The sequence below is a fragment of the Musa acuminata genome, chromosome BXJ2-1 (genome assembly GCF_036884655.1).
Source record: "Musa acuminata AAA Group cultivar baxijiao chromosome BXJ2-1, Cavendish_Baxijiao_AAA, whole genome shotgun sequence".
In the NCBI taxonomy this organism is placed as follows: Eukaryota; Viridiplantae; Streptophyta; class Magnoliopsida; order Zingiberales; family Musaceae; genus Musa; species Musa acuminata.
Genome location: NC_088338.1, coordinates 39,156,957 through 39,170,576, shown reverse-complemented (window position 1 = coordinate 39,170,576; position 13,620 = coordinate 39,156,957). Strand labels below are relative to the sequence as shown.

Below are 13,620 nucleotides of genomic sequence, written 5' to 3'. Positions count from 1 at the left end.
AGTTTGTATGAAATCAACACCTGATCATTGCTAAAACCCTTTTACTACCAAACTTGTTTTGTATCTCGTAATGGATCCATCTAGGTTCCGCTTAATTCGAAAGATCTATTTATACTTTATAATATTTTGTATGAGATGAAATAGTATAAGGGTTCATATGATATTATAAAGTAGGGTATTATTGGGAAACCTCATAAAGCATCACATACATAGCGAAAAATAAAAATAAAAATTATTTTCCAAAAGAAAGACATCGGATCGCCATGCAACAACCTGGAGAGAAAAAATCAAAATAATAAAAACTACATCATGAGATTGAGACGTTCTCACCTTGAAAATATCATATATCCCCTAAATCGTATATCTTAATATGTAGATGAAGAAGCTTTCATAAACTCCTCTCTAGCGGTGATCCACACAATAGACGCAACGATGATGCATCTCCTCACACAGCAGGTTCTCTCCTCATGATCACGTACTACCACACAATAGTAGACAAGAGAGAGGACAACCCTCTTGCTATCCTCTCACTCGAGAGAGAGGCTTGTTAGGATCAAGAGCACTAAGAAGTGGGGGGGGGGTGGTGAATTAGTGCAGCGAAAAACTTTCGTCGGTTTAAAAAGACTTCATATAAAAACCATTTTGGAAAGATCTTGAACTTGAGAGCAAACGAAAGTATAGTTGATGTAAAGCAACAGAGGCAGTTTGCAGTTAAGATAAAGAGCAGAATGTAAATCCAAACCGAGATTTAGAATGATTCGATCAATCTTGACCTACATCCAATTTTGGCTTCCTCCTCCGATGAGGTCACCGACGTCCACTAGAGGCCTTCCTTCAATAGTTGAAGGCCAACCATTCTTTTACAGTTTTTTCCCTTTTGACGAGCTTAGGAGACAACCCTTACAAGTTTTCACTCCTCTCTTGAATGATCAAGACTTAGAAAGAAAAGAGGGAGAGGAACTCTAGCCTTTTACAACACTTTTAAGCTCGCAAATACTTAGAATAAAAGCAAGCTTTTGGTTACCCTTTCATACAGAAAGTGTAGGGTTTATATAGGCCCCAATCAGTTTGAATTCGGAGCTTAAAAGTATCCATTCCCGGATTTCCAGGGTCGTGATGGTACCACCGCCATAACTGGGCGGTACTACCGCCTGTCATCTGTTACTAAGCGGTACTACCGCTCAGTCTGGGTGATACTATCGCCTGACATCGCTTGGAGACCGAGCTCAGGCGGTACCACCGCTTGACAGGGGCGGTACCACCATTGGCTGTAATAACTGTCGACGGTACTACCATCTGACAGGGGCGGTACTGCCACCCAAAACTCCTAGGAGAGCGAGTCTCTTGGGCGGTGCCACCGCCGGCTTGGAATTATGGGTCCGAATGGGCTGATCCAATCGGCCCAATTTAGGTCTATTAAGGATCCAATTGGTCCCAGATTAAGTTAATGAGATCACCTCCCAATCCTAACTTAATCTACATGCTAACTATGATAATTAAGACATCAATACTGTAGATTGTGTTCCGGTGCGTCAATCGCTTCTTCCGACGAGCTTCCGGCGAACTTCCGGCTAACATCCGACGAACCCTTGGCGATGCTCCGGTGGACTCCCAGCAAACTCCTAGACTTGCGACAATCCACTTGGCAAGTTCCGACGATCTTCTTTGGCAAGCTCCTGGACTTCTCGGATTGTTCTCGCAGAACCTCTAATGACCGTTCGGACTTCCGACGAACTCTCGAACCTCCAACGTGAACTTGGTCTTGACTCTGGCTCAACACCTGCTGCATGTCGTATTGCCATCGTAGTTAATCCTGTACACTTATCTCAACATATAGATTAGATAAACAAATGATAATTGACTTCATCATCAAAATTCGAGATTCAACAATCTCCTTTTTTATGATGATAATCAATTGATGACGGAGTTAACCTTAACTCCCCCTATCTATATATCATACTTGAGATAAGTCATTCTTGAATTCAAAGCCTTTGAATTCGAGGGACATATTGATAAGTTAAGTTCATTTAAATTTATCAATACCCATCATGATTCCTATCATGATGTAACTTTCTGAAAATGATATCAAGGGATGACATCCATTTTCAAGTCTTATATTTCAAACATGAAGGATAGCAATCATAGCAATTCATCACATGGTAAGATATCAATTTGTAACATTGTGATGTAAGCTCTTGATATCTTAACATAATGCAAATATGGTAATCATAGCAATTCATCATATGGCAAGATATCATCATTGTAAAATTACAATGTAAGCTCTAGATATCATGATGTAAATATTTCAAGTGTATAGCAATCATAGCAATTCTATCATCAATTTACCACATATTTCTCCCCCTTTGTCATCAACAAAAAGGAGAACGATTCAAGCATATTTCAAGCATAGTAATAAGTGTGGTAAAAATTCATGTTATAGAACGATTCATGTCATTTATCAATAATAAGTGGTAAGATACCATTCATACAAATTATTAATTTTTTAAGCAATCATAACATGGTATCATTCAGAAATCCATTAAGGAGATAGCTTTCATTACTTCTTCCTTTTTATTTGTCATTAACGTTTTGCATGAAGGAGGAAAGCCATTGAGAACTAACTTTGAATGAAGTTTAAAAGTGATAAGAGATTAAATCATGCTTCATTTTTATAAGGATCAAGATATACATGTGAAATTAAATCCTTGCAAGTGTTCATAAAAAAAAAATCTTCCTTCATCAAGAAGGAATTCATAAGAAGGAATCATTACATCAAATCCATTTCTCGATTAAAAATTCAAAGATAAATCCATGAGAGATGTATTTGTTAATTAATGTCATGTGTTAAAAATCATGAAGCATTGATATGAAATAAACTTGATATAACATAAGCTCATGAAAGCTACATTAAGTCCGAAAGAAAAATACAAAATCATGTATTGCTAGGATCAAGAGAGTCTGAAAATGAAATTTAATAAATTCATGCATTCAGACAAGGTTTTGTCATAGCTTTTCAAACACAATCATGAAGGTAAAACATGCTTATCATCATGAAAATTTTTGCATCAAGACACACTTTCTAACATGTTATTAAAGCATGTAATCATGTAACATATGATTTTCAGCATTGAGTTTCTAAGTGATTGATCAAGGATCAAGAAAGTCCGAAAATAAAATTTAACAAATTCATGCATTTGGACAAGTTTTTCAATCATAATTATGAAGCAAAATTACTAGTGTTTTGTAGTACTCAAAGATTAAGAATCCGATATATGAATGAACCTTCTCAAATCATAATGAGAATATAACATGCTCATTATGGAAACTTATAGTGCACAAAATTTTCAACTTTAAAGTAAACATGTTATTGAAGCATTCAATCATGTCAAATTCGTATAAAATTTTTAGCATGGTATTTAAGTGATCTAAGAATAAGGAAAATATGAAAACGAAGTTCAATCAACATTAATATTCCTAACTCTGTAAATGCTCACCAAATAATACATCAAGTTGTAGATAACAATAGTTAAACATATCAAGGACTTACGATCATCAAATTAAGTGGCATTACGATCAAACTGAGTAGCATAAAAAGGTTTACAACAACATAGTTTTACAACATGACAAGAAGGAATTGTGTCCACCTTTTCTAAATACATACATATGCTTATTCAGGTGGTGGAAAGTTAAAATGTCTAAATAAAGTGTCAAACTGTCAATGAATCTGATGTAGCTCAGATATGATTTGAACTTGGCGATGTTCAAGCCGATCTTGTCTTTGTTCAAAGCGATCCATCTGAATCCCTATGTCTTCGATAGATGATGAAGGAGCTTGCTCAAATGGTTGTGATTCCTCAAAGGGACCAGTTGGAGGAGATTGATTACCCCTAAAGATTGGTATTTCTGGTTCTGGTTCTGGTTGAGGGGGATCGGTTCTTCTAGGCATTCTAATCCACATACTATTTCTAAATATATATATCTCATTCGACGAAGTAGATTTTTATTTATGATACTAAATCTATCTAGCTTTATAACATCTTCATCGGGTGGTATTGCAATATCGTAGGTATGCAGTATTCTAGTGATTATACCATCATATGGAAGCATCATATCTTTTTTAGATATTTCTATCATATTTTGTTGGATAAGGTAACCAAAGCAGTTGTTATATCCTTTCATGATCCGGTACATAGTTTCTAGTTCTATTTGACTAACTTCATCATGATGATATTGTTTAGGGAGAATGATACTAATTAGAATGTGATGAAATATTTTGGTGTTTAATGATAATAGATGTTCACAACTTTTAGAAAGTACCATTAAGTTGGGATCACCGAAAATTGTTCTTAAGGCATCAACATACGTGGTCCCAACTGTTTCATCATCCCATTGTCCTCTAAAATAGCAACCTCTATCTTTTACAGGGATGCCTATTATGTCACAAAGGGATCTATCCATAATGGATATATGATATCTTAAAAGATAGGTAGACACTCTTTCTTCTTCATTTACATGTAGATTATTATAAAACAACTTAATAAGTCTAGGGTAGATGGGTTCATTTATTTGTAGGATTGAGAGAAGATCTAGATTTGCAAACCATTGAATTGGTTCTAAATCACTTAATTTATCTAAATCAACATACTTTCCTTTATGAACATTTCTAAATTCTATGGAAGCAAATTTTTGGGCATGTAGATTTGAATCAAAGAGTGTGGAATCAAAGTTTTCTTCTAATCTCCTCTTCAACAATAGCCTTTGGAAGAGAAGACTTTGAAAATTCATTTTCAACAATATTCCAAAAATCAAAATCCATGGAAATAAGGAAGATCCTCATTTGGGTCTTCCAATAGGTGTAGTCCGTCCAATTGGACATGGGTGGACGTGTAATAGAGTGACCCTCTTAGTTTCCGACATATGTCATCTCTCTTGGGTTTTAATCTAATTGAGAGTGAACCTGCTCTGATATCAATTGTTAGGATCAAGAGCACTAAGAGAGGGGGGGGGGGTTTGAATTAGTGCAGCGAAAAACTTTCGTCGGTTCAAAAAGACTTTGTATGAAAACTATTTTGGAAAGATCTTTAACTTGAGAGCAAATGGAAGTATAGTTGATATAAAGCAACAGAGGTAGTTTGCAGTTAAGATAAAAAGCAGAATGTAAATGCAAACCGAGATTTAGAGTGGTTCGGTCAATCTTGACCTACATCCACTTTTGGCTTCCTCCTTCGACGAGATTACCGACATTCACTAGAGGCATTCCTTTAATAGGCGAATGCCAACCATCTTTTTACAGCTTTTCTCCTTTTGACGGGCTTAGGAGACAACCCTTACAAGTTTTCACTCCTCTCTTGAATGATCAAGACTTAGAAAGAAAAGAGGGAGAGGAACTCTAGCCTTTTACAATACTTTTAAGCTCTCAAATACTCAGAATAAAAGCAAGCTTCTAGTTTCCCTTTCATGCAGAAAGGGTGGGGTTTATATAGGCCCCAATTAGTTTGAATTCGATCTCAAAAGTGTCTATTCCCGGATTTCCAGGGTCGTGGCGGTACCACCGCCATAACTGGGTGGTACTACCGCCTATCATCTGTCACTGAGTGGTACTACTACTCAGTCTGGGCGGTACTATCGCCTGACATCGCTCGAAGACCGAGCTCAGGTGGTACCACCACCTGACAGGGGTGGTACCACCGTTGGCTGTAATAACTACCAACGGTACCATCGCCTGACAGGGGCGATACCACCGCTTACAGTAATAACTGCCGGCAGTACCACTACCTGACAGGGGCAGTACTACCGCCCAGAACTCTTGGGAGAGTGAGTCTCCTGGGCAATGCCACCGTCGGCCAGGAATTCTGGGTCCAAATGGGCTGATCCATTCGGCCCAATTTGGGTCTATTAAGGGCCCAATTGGCCCCAGATTAAGTTAATGAGATCACCTCCCAATCCTAACTTAATCTACATGCTAACTATGATAATTAAGACATGAATACTGCATATCGTGTTCTGGTGCGTCAATCGCTTCTTTCGGTGAACTTCCGGCGAACATCCGACGAACCCACGGTGATACTCTAGCGAACTCCCGGTAAACTCCTAGACTTGTGACGATCCTCTTGGTGAGTTTTGACGAGCTTCTTTGGCAAGCTCCTGGACTTCTCGGATTGTTCGCGCAGAACCTCCGACGATCATCCGGACTTCTTACGAACTCTCGAACCCCCAACGTGATCTTGGTCTTGACTCCGGCTTAACACCTGCTGCATGTCTTACTACTATTGTAGTTAATTCTACACACTTATCTCAACATATAGATTAGATAAACAAATGATAATTGACTTTATCATCAAAATCTGAGATTCAACAAGGCTCACGGTTGAATGAGAGATGAGGAGGAGGAGATAGGTGGCCGGCGATTATAGGGTCTAGCCTATGATCCTTTTAAGTCCCAACTCCTATTTATAGAGTCTCCTTTCTTAAATCCTAATAGATCTTTCTTAGTAGGTATTAGATCCCCATCCAAAAATCACTCTTAACTCTATTGGGTCTCACCTAATAGATCCATTAAAGCATAAGCTTATTGGATATCACATATTCAATCCTTTATCCATTGAATTGTCCACCATATGTATGTGACCCTTTATGCCCAATACCGAGCTAGCCGTGAGTTACATCTATCAGAACTCATTCTGACTTAGAACTCCTTCTGACTCAATAAATTATTATCCTTATAATAATTTTGTACACTCCATTACTAGTGCCTAATGCTCCATGAGAGGAAGTGAGTCTTGTTTTCATTTTGAGACTATCAAGAACTCAAAGGAACAAGGATTCTATCATGGTTGTTATTTATAAATTTTTAAAGATGACTCACTTTGTTCCTTGTAACAAATTAAATGATGCATCTCATTACATAGTATTCCGAGAACTATGGTGTCTAATCGAGATTCAAAATTTCTTAGTCAATTTTGGAGAACTCTTTGGAGAAAGTTGGGTACTTATTTAAATTTTAGTAGCTCAAATTATCTACAAACCGATGGACAAACTAAGGTAATGAACAAAAGCTTAGGAAACTTGCTTAGAAGCTATGTTGGTAAGAACATTAAGCAATGGATCTCATTCTTCCACAAATTGAGTTTTCCTACAATTGTTCCATATATCACATTGGTAAGAGTCCTTTTGAGGTTATTTATAGTACTAATCCTACTAGTCATTTAGACTTAGTCCCTCATTCTATAACTAAGTAATTTAACAGAGATGCTGATGAGAGGGCTAAGCAAATAAAGAAGCTGCATGAGGGTGTTAAAGCAACCATTGAGAAGCAAAATGAGAGGTACATACAAGTTGCCAACAAACTCAAAAAATATATGGAGTTTAATGCAGATGATTTAGTCTAGATTCATCTAAAGAAGAAGAGGTTTCCACCAAGCAAATTTAGAAAATTGAAACCAAAAGCTGATGGTCCATTAAAGGTACTTAAAAGAATTGGCAAGAATGCTTATGAGATCAAGCTAGTTGAAGATTATGGAGTATCCCTAATATTCAATATAGCTAATTTAAATTTTTATCATAATCATGTTGATGGAACAAATGAGGACTTATGGACAAGTCATTTTCAACAAGGGGAGATTGACACGGGAGTGCCTAATTTGCTACAATCAACTCATGTGGATCTTGCAGATATTATGATATTCTTTATAGCCCACAATAATATCTTATAGCCTTTAACTCAACCTTCTTAAATATGACAACTTATGAACATATTTCTTAGACAAAATTAAAGTTGTTTCAAGTTGCTTTTCTACATGATCAAGGAATGCATTAAGGGGTTAGTCACTAGCTGTAATGTACTTAATTTCATAGTTTCCTATGCATGAAGGGTTGTTTCATACATTAATACTTATTTTAGTGTTTTAGGGCTAGAAAGAAGTTTAGAAACTAATGGTATTAGTATAAACTCTCTTGAAGTTTTCTCTTAAACTCTGTATCTCTTGGATGCTTCCTTGAGTGGTGAGTCTTTTGTTTTCAGTTCTGTACCCTTGTTTATTATCCTTGGGGTGGTGAACTTTTTATATCATTTTGTGATTTTAAACTTGGTGGTGAGCTATTTATCGATTTTACAACTATACAATCGACTTTCTTTCAAAATCCATTTTGCATTATCTCGATATCAATTTCAACTAAAATTCTTCTCTTAATTAAGCATTTTATGACTACTTTAAACTCTTGTATCTCTTATCATTGGTTCTTATTATATCTGAATGAGTTATGTAAAAAATTATATTTACTTCATATTATTTCATATGTGCATATTTATGTTTTTATTATTTCACATATGCTTCCTATACATGCTAACTTTCTTACTCTTAATGTCCTTTTCTACTCTAGTGTTTGTAGGATAATATAAATATTTATCAAAAATGAGAAAGAGAGTTAATCTAGAGCTTATGATGCTCTTGTTGGCCTCAATGACTTTATCCAAATGTGGGTGGATGGATCTCCTAAACTTGGAAGATTAATATTAATAGTCATATAGAAATTGATAGATCATACTATATTATGATCCCATTTCACTCTCTATTTTTTTTTAACTTGCATATGCATTCCTACGTGCTCTTTAAATATGAATGAAACGAATGAAATATCAAATATGATGCTTAAGCTTATGTTTTCTCCTAAATATTATTTACATCATTGATAGGCTCCTAAATGCTCTTTACTCCATTGATATACTCTTAAATATTATTTACTCTATTATTATGAATGAATCAAAAGAAATATCGAATATAACTCTATTCTTGAGCCAATGATGCTTTCTTGTTAAGTGTGTTTCTAATAAAATAACATCTACTATTTTTATTTTTAATGAAATGATATCTATGATTTTTGTATCTAATGTAATGACATCTATTATTTCTATATCTAATAAAATAAAATCTATGATTCTTGTATGTAATGAAATAAAATATATAATTCTTGTATATAATGAAATGACATCTCTATTTATTGAATCCGGACTTTGATTTTAAGATCATATAATCTATTATCTTTTTGTCATATATATATATATATATATATATATTAGTCACTGAGTTTTATATATTACCATATTGTTATATAAATTTTTTAAGTTAATTTATAACTCATTGTAATCTTAAGGATTGAGTTGAGATAATAGAATACTAGAAGGTTTTCGTAAATTTTTGATGGTTTTGATAGCAGATAAGATTTCCTTAACTGCACGAAGAAATCTCTGAGCAGTTGAGGAAAATCCTCTTTGCTAATGTATATAAATAGCTATCAAAGCTCTTTTCTCACTGTTTAACTCCTCACACAACCTCGTCAGTGGAGGTGCTTGACGCTGACGCTGGCACTCTGGTGCCTCTAGCGCTGCAGACACTGGTGTTTTCGGTTGGACTAACGTTGAGTTCTTTGGCGCCAGTTAATTGTTGTTGGGTATCCATGTGCAGCACTAATTGTAGATCCAAGTAATCAAATCAATAGGTTTGTGTCGATTATTCTTCGTGTGGGATCGTCTACAAGCAAATTAACGGGCACTCGAGTTTTCCGATAACGTTGCTCGGGTCAAGAGACACATCCACCGAAGAATGAGCTACGTGAGCTCGAGGTGGAACGGAAGAGAGAATTTACAGTCAGTGTTTGACCCTATTATTATTTTCTTTCGAGGCATGATGTCTCTTGCTAGGGGAAGGCTCTCATTTCTTTCAGTGTATATAGGAGACAGGTACTGCTAATCTACCCAAGTAATTTCTCATTCAATCAAAGGGAACTTACTACATATGAAGCTACAGTTCCTCTCACCAACATCTTACCTTTGCATCAGCTTAACCATGGCGTGTGTAACTTCAGTCATCTCACCACCTCCAGCGGCAGGCTCCGTTTCTTATGCATTTTGCCCTCACGCTTTACGCATGCAGATTTTTGTTTAGCTGTTAACGTTTAACACACGACGAAAACAACAACAAAGAGAGACAGAGAGAGAGATCCTCCACCTTCTTCTACTCTTCCATACTCCCTTTTCTTGGTTTCTTCCCTTCCATCTTACCTTTTATATTTATGTGCCAGCCAATCAATCCTTTGTTCCCTTCCTCTGCACTCAGAACACAGCATTACAGCCATGAAAGGAATAGCCTCGCTGGGCGAACTGTTCGGCCCAGCATTACAGCCGTATGTAACTTCAGTCGGTTTCAGGCCCAGTTTCTGAGACATTTTGCCTCTCTGGGCAAACTGTAAGAAATAGAACGCAAATTGCTCACGCTTTGCGCATGCAGATTTTTGTATAGTTGTTCACGTTAAATCTACAACCAAAATAACAGAGGTAGATCCTCCCCTCTTTCTTGCTTCCTTTTCCTTCCCTCTTCCTTTTGATATAAGCCAGCCAACCAGCCCTCAGTCAAGTATCCCTGCTCTCTTCCTCTGTCCTTGAAACATAACGCTACAGCCAGCCATGGGAAAGGAAGTCGAGCCTGAAGCAGAGCCATGCATTGGCTTCCGTGATGGTGTGTGCAAGTTCCTGGCTATTCTCTTGGGGTCTTCGCTCATCATGGCTTTGTCCTACCAACCGTTCTTGTACACAGCTACAGCTGACACCTCCTCCTCCGAGAATGCTGAGATTCTAGCCGTGATCGCTTCGACAGGTACCTACCATCTTTCGCGAAGCAATGTTTTTTTGTTAGATCAAGTTCATCGAGGTCGTGATCTTGAAACGGTGATGCATGCAGGACAATGTGATCTTTCTTCCGGAGAATGGATCCCTGACGCTCGAGATCCAGCTTACAGCAACTCAACCTGCAGCTTCATATCTTCTTATCAAGACTGCTTGACGAACGGCCGGCCTGACACTGGCTATCTTCAATGGAGGTGGAAGCCATATGGCTGTGAGTTGCCTCGATTCGACGCAAACAAGTTCTTGAATCGTATGAGGAACAAATCCTTGGGATTTGTGGGTGATTCAGTCTTCCGCAACCAGATGGAGTCATTGCTTTGCCTTCTCTCCGAGGTACTCCTACTGTAGATACTCCTTAGTTTTAGCTTTCGAGACTTCAAGTCTCTGCTCCCTTCTCAGGTGGAAGAAGTTGTGCTGGTCTACCATGACGAAACATTTCAGACCAAAACATGGCACCTGCCTTCTCACAACGTCACACTGGGGCTGATTTGGGCTCCTTTCCTGATCAAATCTACGCAAGCCATCTCCAAAAACCACCTCCAGCTTTATCTCGACGTCCTCGACGATACCTGGACGAGCCAATACCACAAGTACGACTACGTGATGATTTCTGGTGGCCAGTGGTTCCTCAGAGAAACCATATTCTGGGAGAACAACACAGTCGTCGGTTGCCACTTGTGCACGGGGATGAATCTGACGGAACTCGGCATGGACTATTCTTATCGGAGAGCACTCCGATCTGTGTTGGACTTCGTGAGCAGCTCAGAGCACAAGCCACTGGTGGTTCTCAGGACCTGGACTCCCACCCACTTCGAGCATGGGATGTGGTACAATGGGGGGATCTGCAACAGAACGAAGCCTTACGAGGAGAGTGAGTACGCTGCTGACCCAGTGGATGTTGTGATGAGAGAAGTGGAGGAGGAGGGGTTCCAGGAAGGGGTGAGGAGTGGGCTGAGGCTGAGACTGCTTGACACTTACCATCTCTCTACTCTGAGGCCAGATGGGCATCCAGGACCCTACAGGAGATTCCACCCTGACATTAGCAAGAAGCCACAGAACGACTGCCTTCACTGGTGCTTGCCTGGGGCAATTGATACCTGGAATGACATGCTTATGGAGATTCTGATGGGCGATGAAGAACTGAGATCTGCTTTCTGATGTTGTGAAGATGATTTCTCCTATGTTTGGATAGTGGAATAAGATATGGCGTGATCTTTATGTGGCCAACGAGTGTTGTGTTCTTGTTCTTCACCGCTTTGCTGCTTGAGAATGAAGTCAATGGAATGGCTTACGCATTCTAGCCTTGTCAATATGATTTCAGTGCCATTTTTTGATATTAATGAATTCAGCTCAATTTTGATTAGAATAGTTAATATCAGGTTGATCTGTTCCAATTTTGTCACTCAAACCAATTCTTTCTAAAAGATGAAAAAATAATAAAAGGCATACCAAATTATTTAATTTGCTTTATTTTTTTCAAGATAATCTATTATAAAATCAATCGATGACAATTCGTGCTCATAGAATCAACACTCAAAAAAGATGTTTATATATATATATATATATATATATATATATATAAACCTTGCAAAACATTATAAGTGAGACAAGAATGCTGTTTGAAAAAAATAAAATGGGAAACACGGATTGAAAAATACAAAAAATATAAATTTTTTCTAGAAAAATCACACTATAATCAGTGCTCTAATTTAAATTGAGACCAGAGTTGATTACATTCTACAAAATAGGATGATTTCTCTACAAAATACTCATATTTTGGATATTTCCTAAAAGGTACCTCTCTTTTATTTTTTTTCAAACAATATCACTAATTTAAAGAAAACCTCTCAAAAGTTTTTTTGTCAAATTTTCTCACCCATTTCTTTTCATGAATTTTCAACTATTTACATTGTTTTTCAATAGAATTTATAGTACTTTATTAATTTATTGAAAACACTATAAATTTTATTGAAAAACATTGTAAGCGACGTATCACTTTAATTGCCATTGCTCATAGATCATTACAATATTATATTTTTAGACTTGTAGTTAGTGTGGTTAATGTTAGGAGTCTATTTAGATCATTTATAATATTTTTAAATAAATTTTATAATATTTTTATTGTGGTAGTCAAAATATTATAACAGACTAAAAATACTATGACAGATAAAACATTGTAACAGGCAAAAAATATTTTAAGAGATAATATAATTTTTTTTAAAAAAATAAGGATACTGTTTGAAAAAAAAATAAAATGGGAAACACCGATTGAAAAATACATAAAATATAAAAAAATTCTGGAAAAATCACACTATAATCAATGCTCTAATTTAAATTGAGACGAAGTCGATTACATTATACTAAATAGGAAGACTATAATCATTTTAATAGATCTAAAACATACTTAATTTGAATAACAAAAGTTTCATCAATTAGTTGCTTAATTTGTAAACCTAATAAAAATATTAATTTATCCATTAAACTCATTTCAAATTCTTGGCTCATACTTTTAGTAAAAGATTCACACAAATATTCACTTGTAGAACCAAAAATAATATCATCAACATAAATTTAAATAATAAGAAATTTATTTTTAAAATATTTAATAAATAATGTGGTATCGATCTTGCATGTCAAAAAATTATTCTTAATAAGAAATTAACTAAGTCTCTCATACCAAGTCATTAGGGCTTGTTTCAATCGATAGAGAGCCTTAGATAACTTATAGATATGGTTCAGAAAAAAAATATTCTCAAATCTAGGTGGTTATTCAACATAAACTTCTTCGAAAATAAAGTCATTAAGAAAAATACTTTTGATATCTATTTGAAATAACTTAAAATTATTACAACATAGGCAAGGAGTATCCTTATGGATTCAAATCTTATCACAGGAGCGAAGGTTTCTTCATAGTCGATACCTTCTTCTTAGTTGAAACCTTT

At 36.3% G+C, this 13,620-nt stretch overlaps 1 protein-coding gene across 1 annotated transcript; it reads left to right on the top strand.

Moving 5' to 3' along the window:
* Positions 1 to 10,369: 10,369 nt before the first annotated feature.
* LOC135598271 (protein trichome birefringence-like 26) lies at positions 10,370 to 12,038 on the top strand. Its single transcript, XM_065091804.1, has 3 exons — positions 10,370 to 10,649; positions 10,734 to 11,011; positions 11,078 to 12,038. The coding sequence occupies exons 1-3, from the start codon at positions 10,460 to 10,462 to the stop codon at positions 11,834 to 11,836; spliced, it is 1,227 nt and encodes a 408-aa protein (XP_064947876.1). The 5' UTR covers positions 10,370 to 10,459; the 3' UTR covers positions 11,837 to 12,038.
* The last annotated feature ends 1,582 nt before the right edge of the window (positions 12,039 to 13,620 follow it).

Excerpts from the sequence above, each read along its gene's own strand:
- LOC135598271 (XM_065091804.1), top strand. The coding sequence starts at position 10,460 with ATGGGAAAGGAAGTCGAGCCTGAAGCAGAGCCATGCATTGGCTTCCGT. Across the intron at positions 10,650-10,733 it reads AGCCGTGATCGCTTCGACAG|GACAATGTGATCTTTCTTCC; the intron begins GTACCTACCATC and ends TGATGCATGCAG. Across the intron at positions 11,012-11,077 it reads TGCTTTGCCTTCTCTCCGAG|GTGGAAGAAGTTGTGCTGGT; the intron begins GTACTCCTACTG and ends CTCCCTTCTCAG.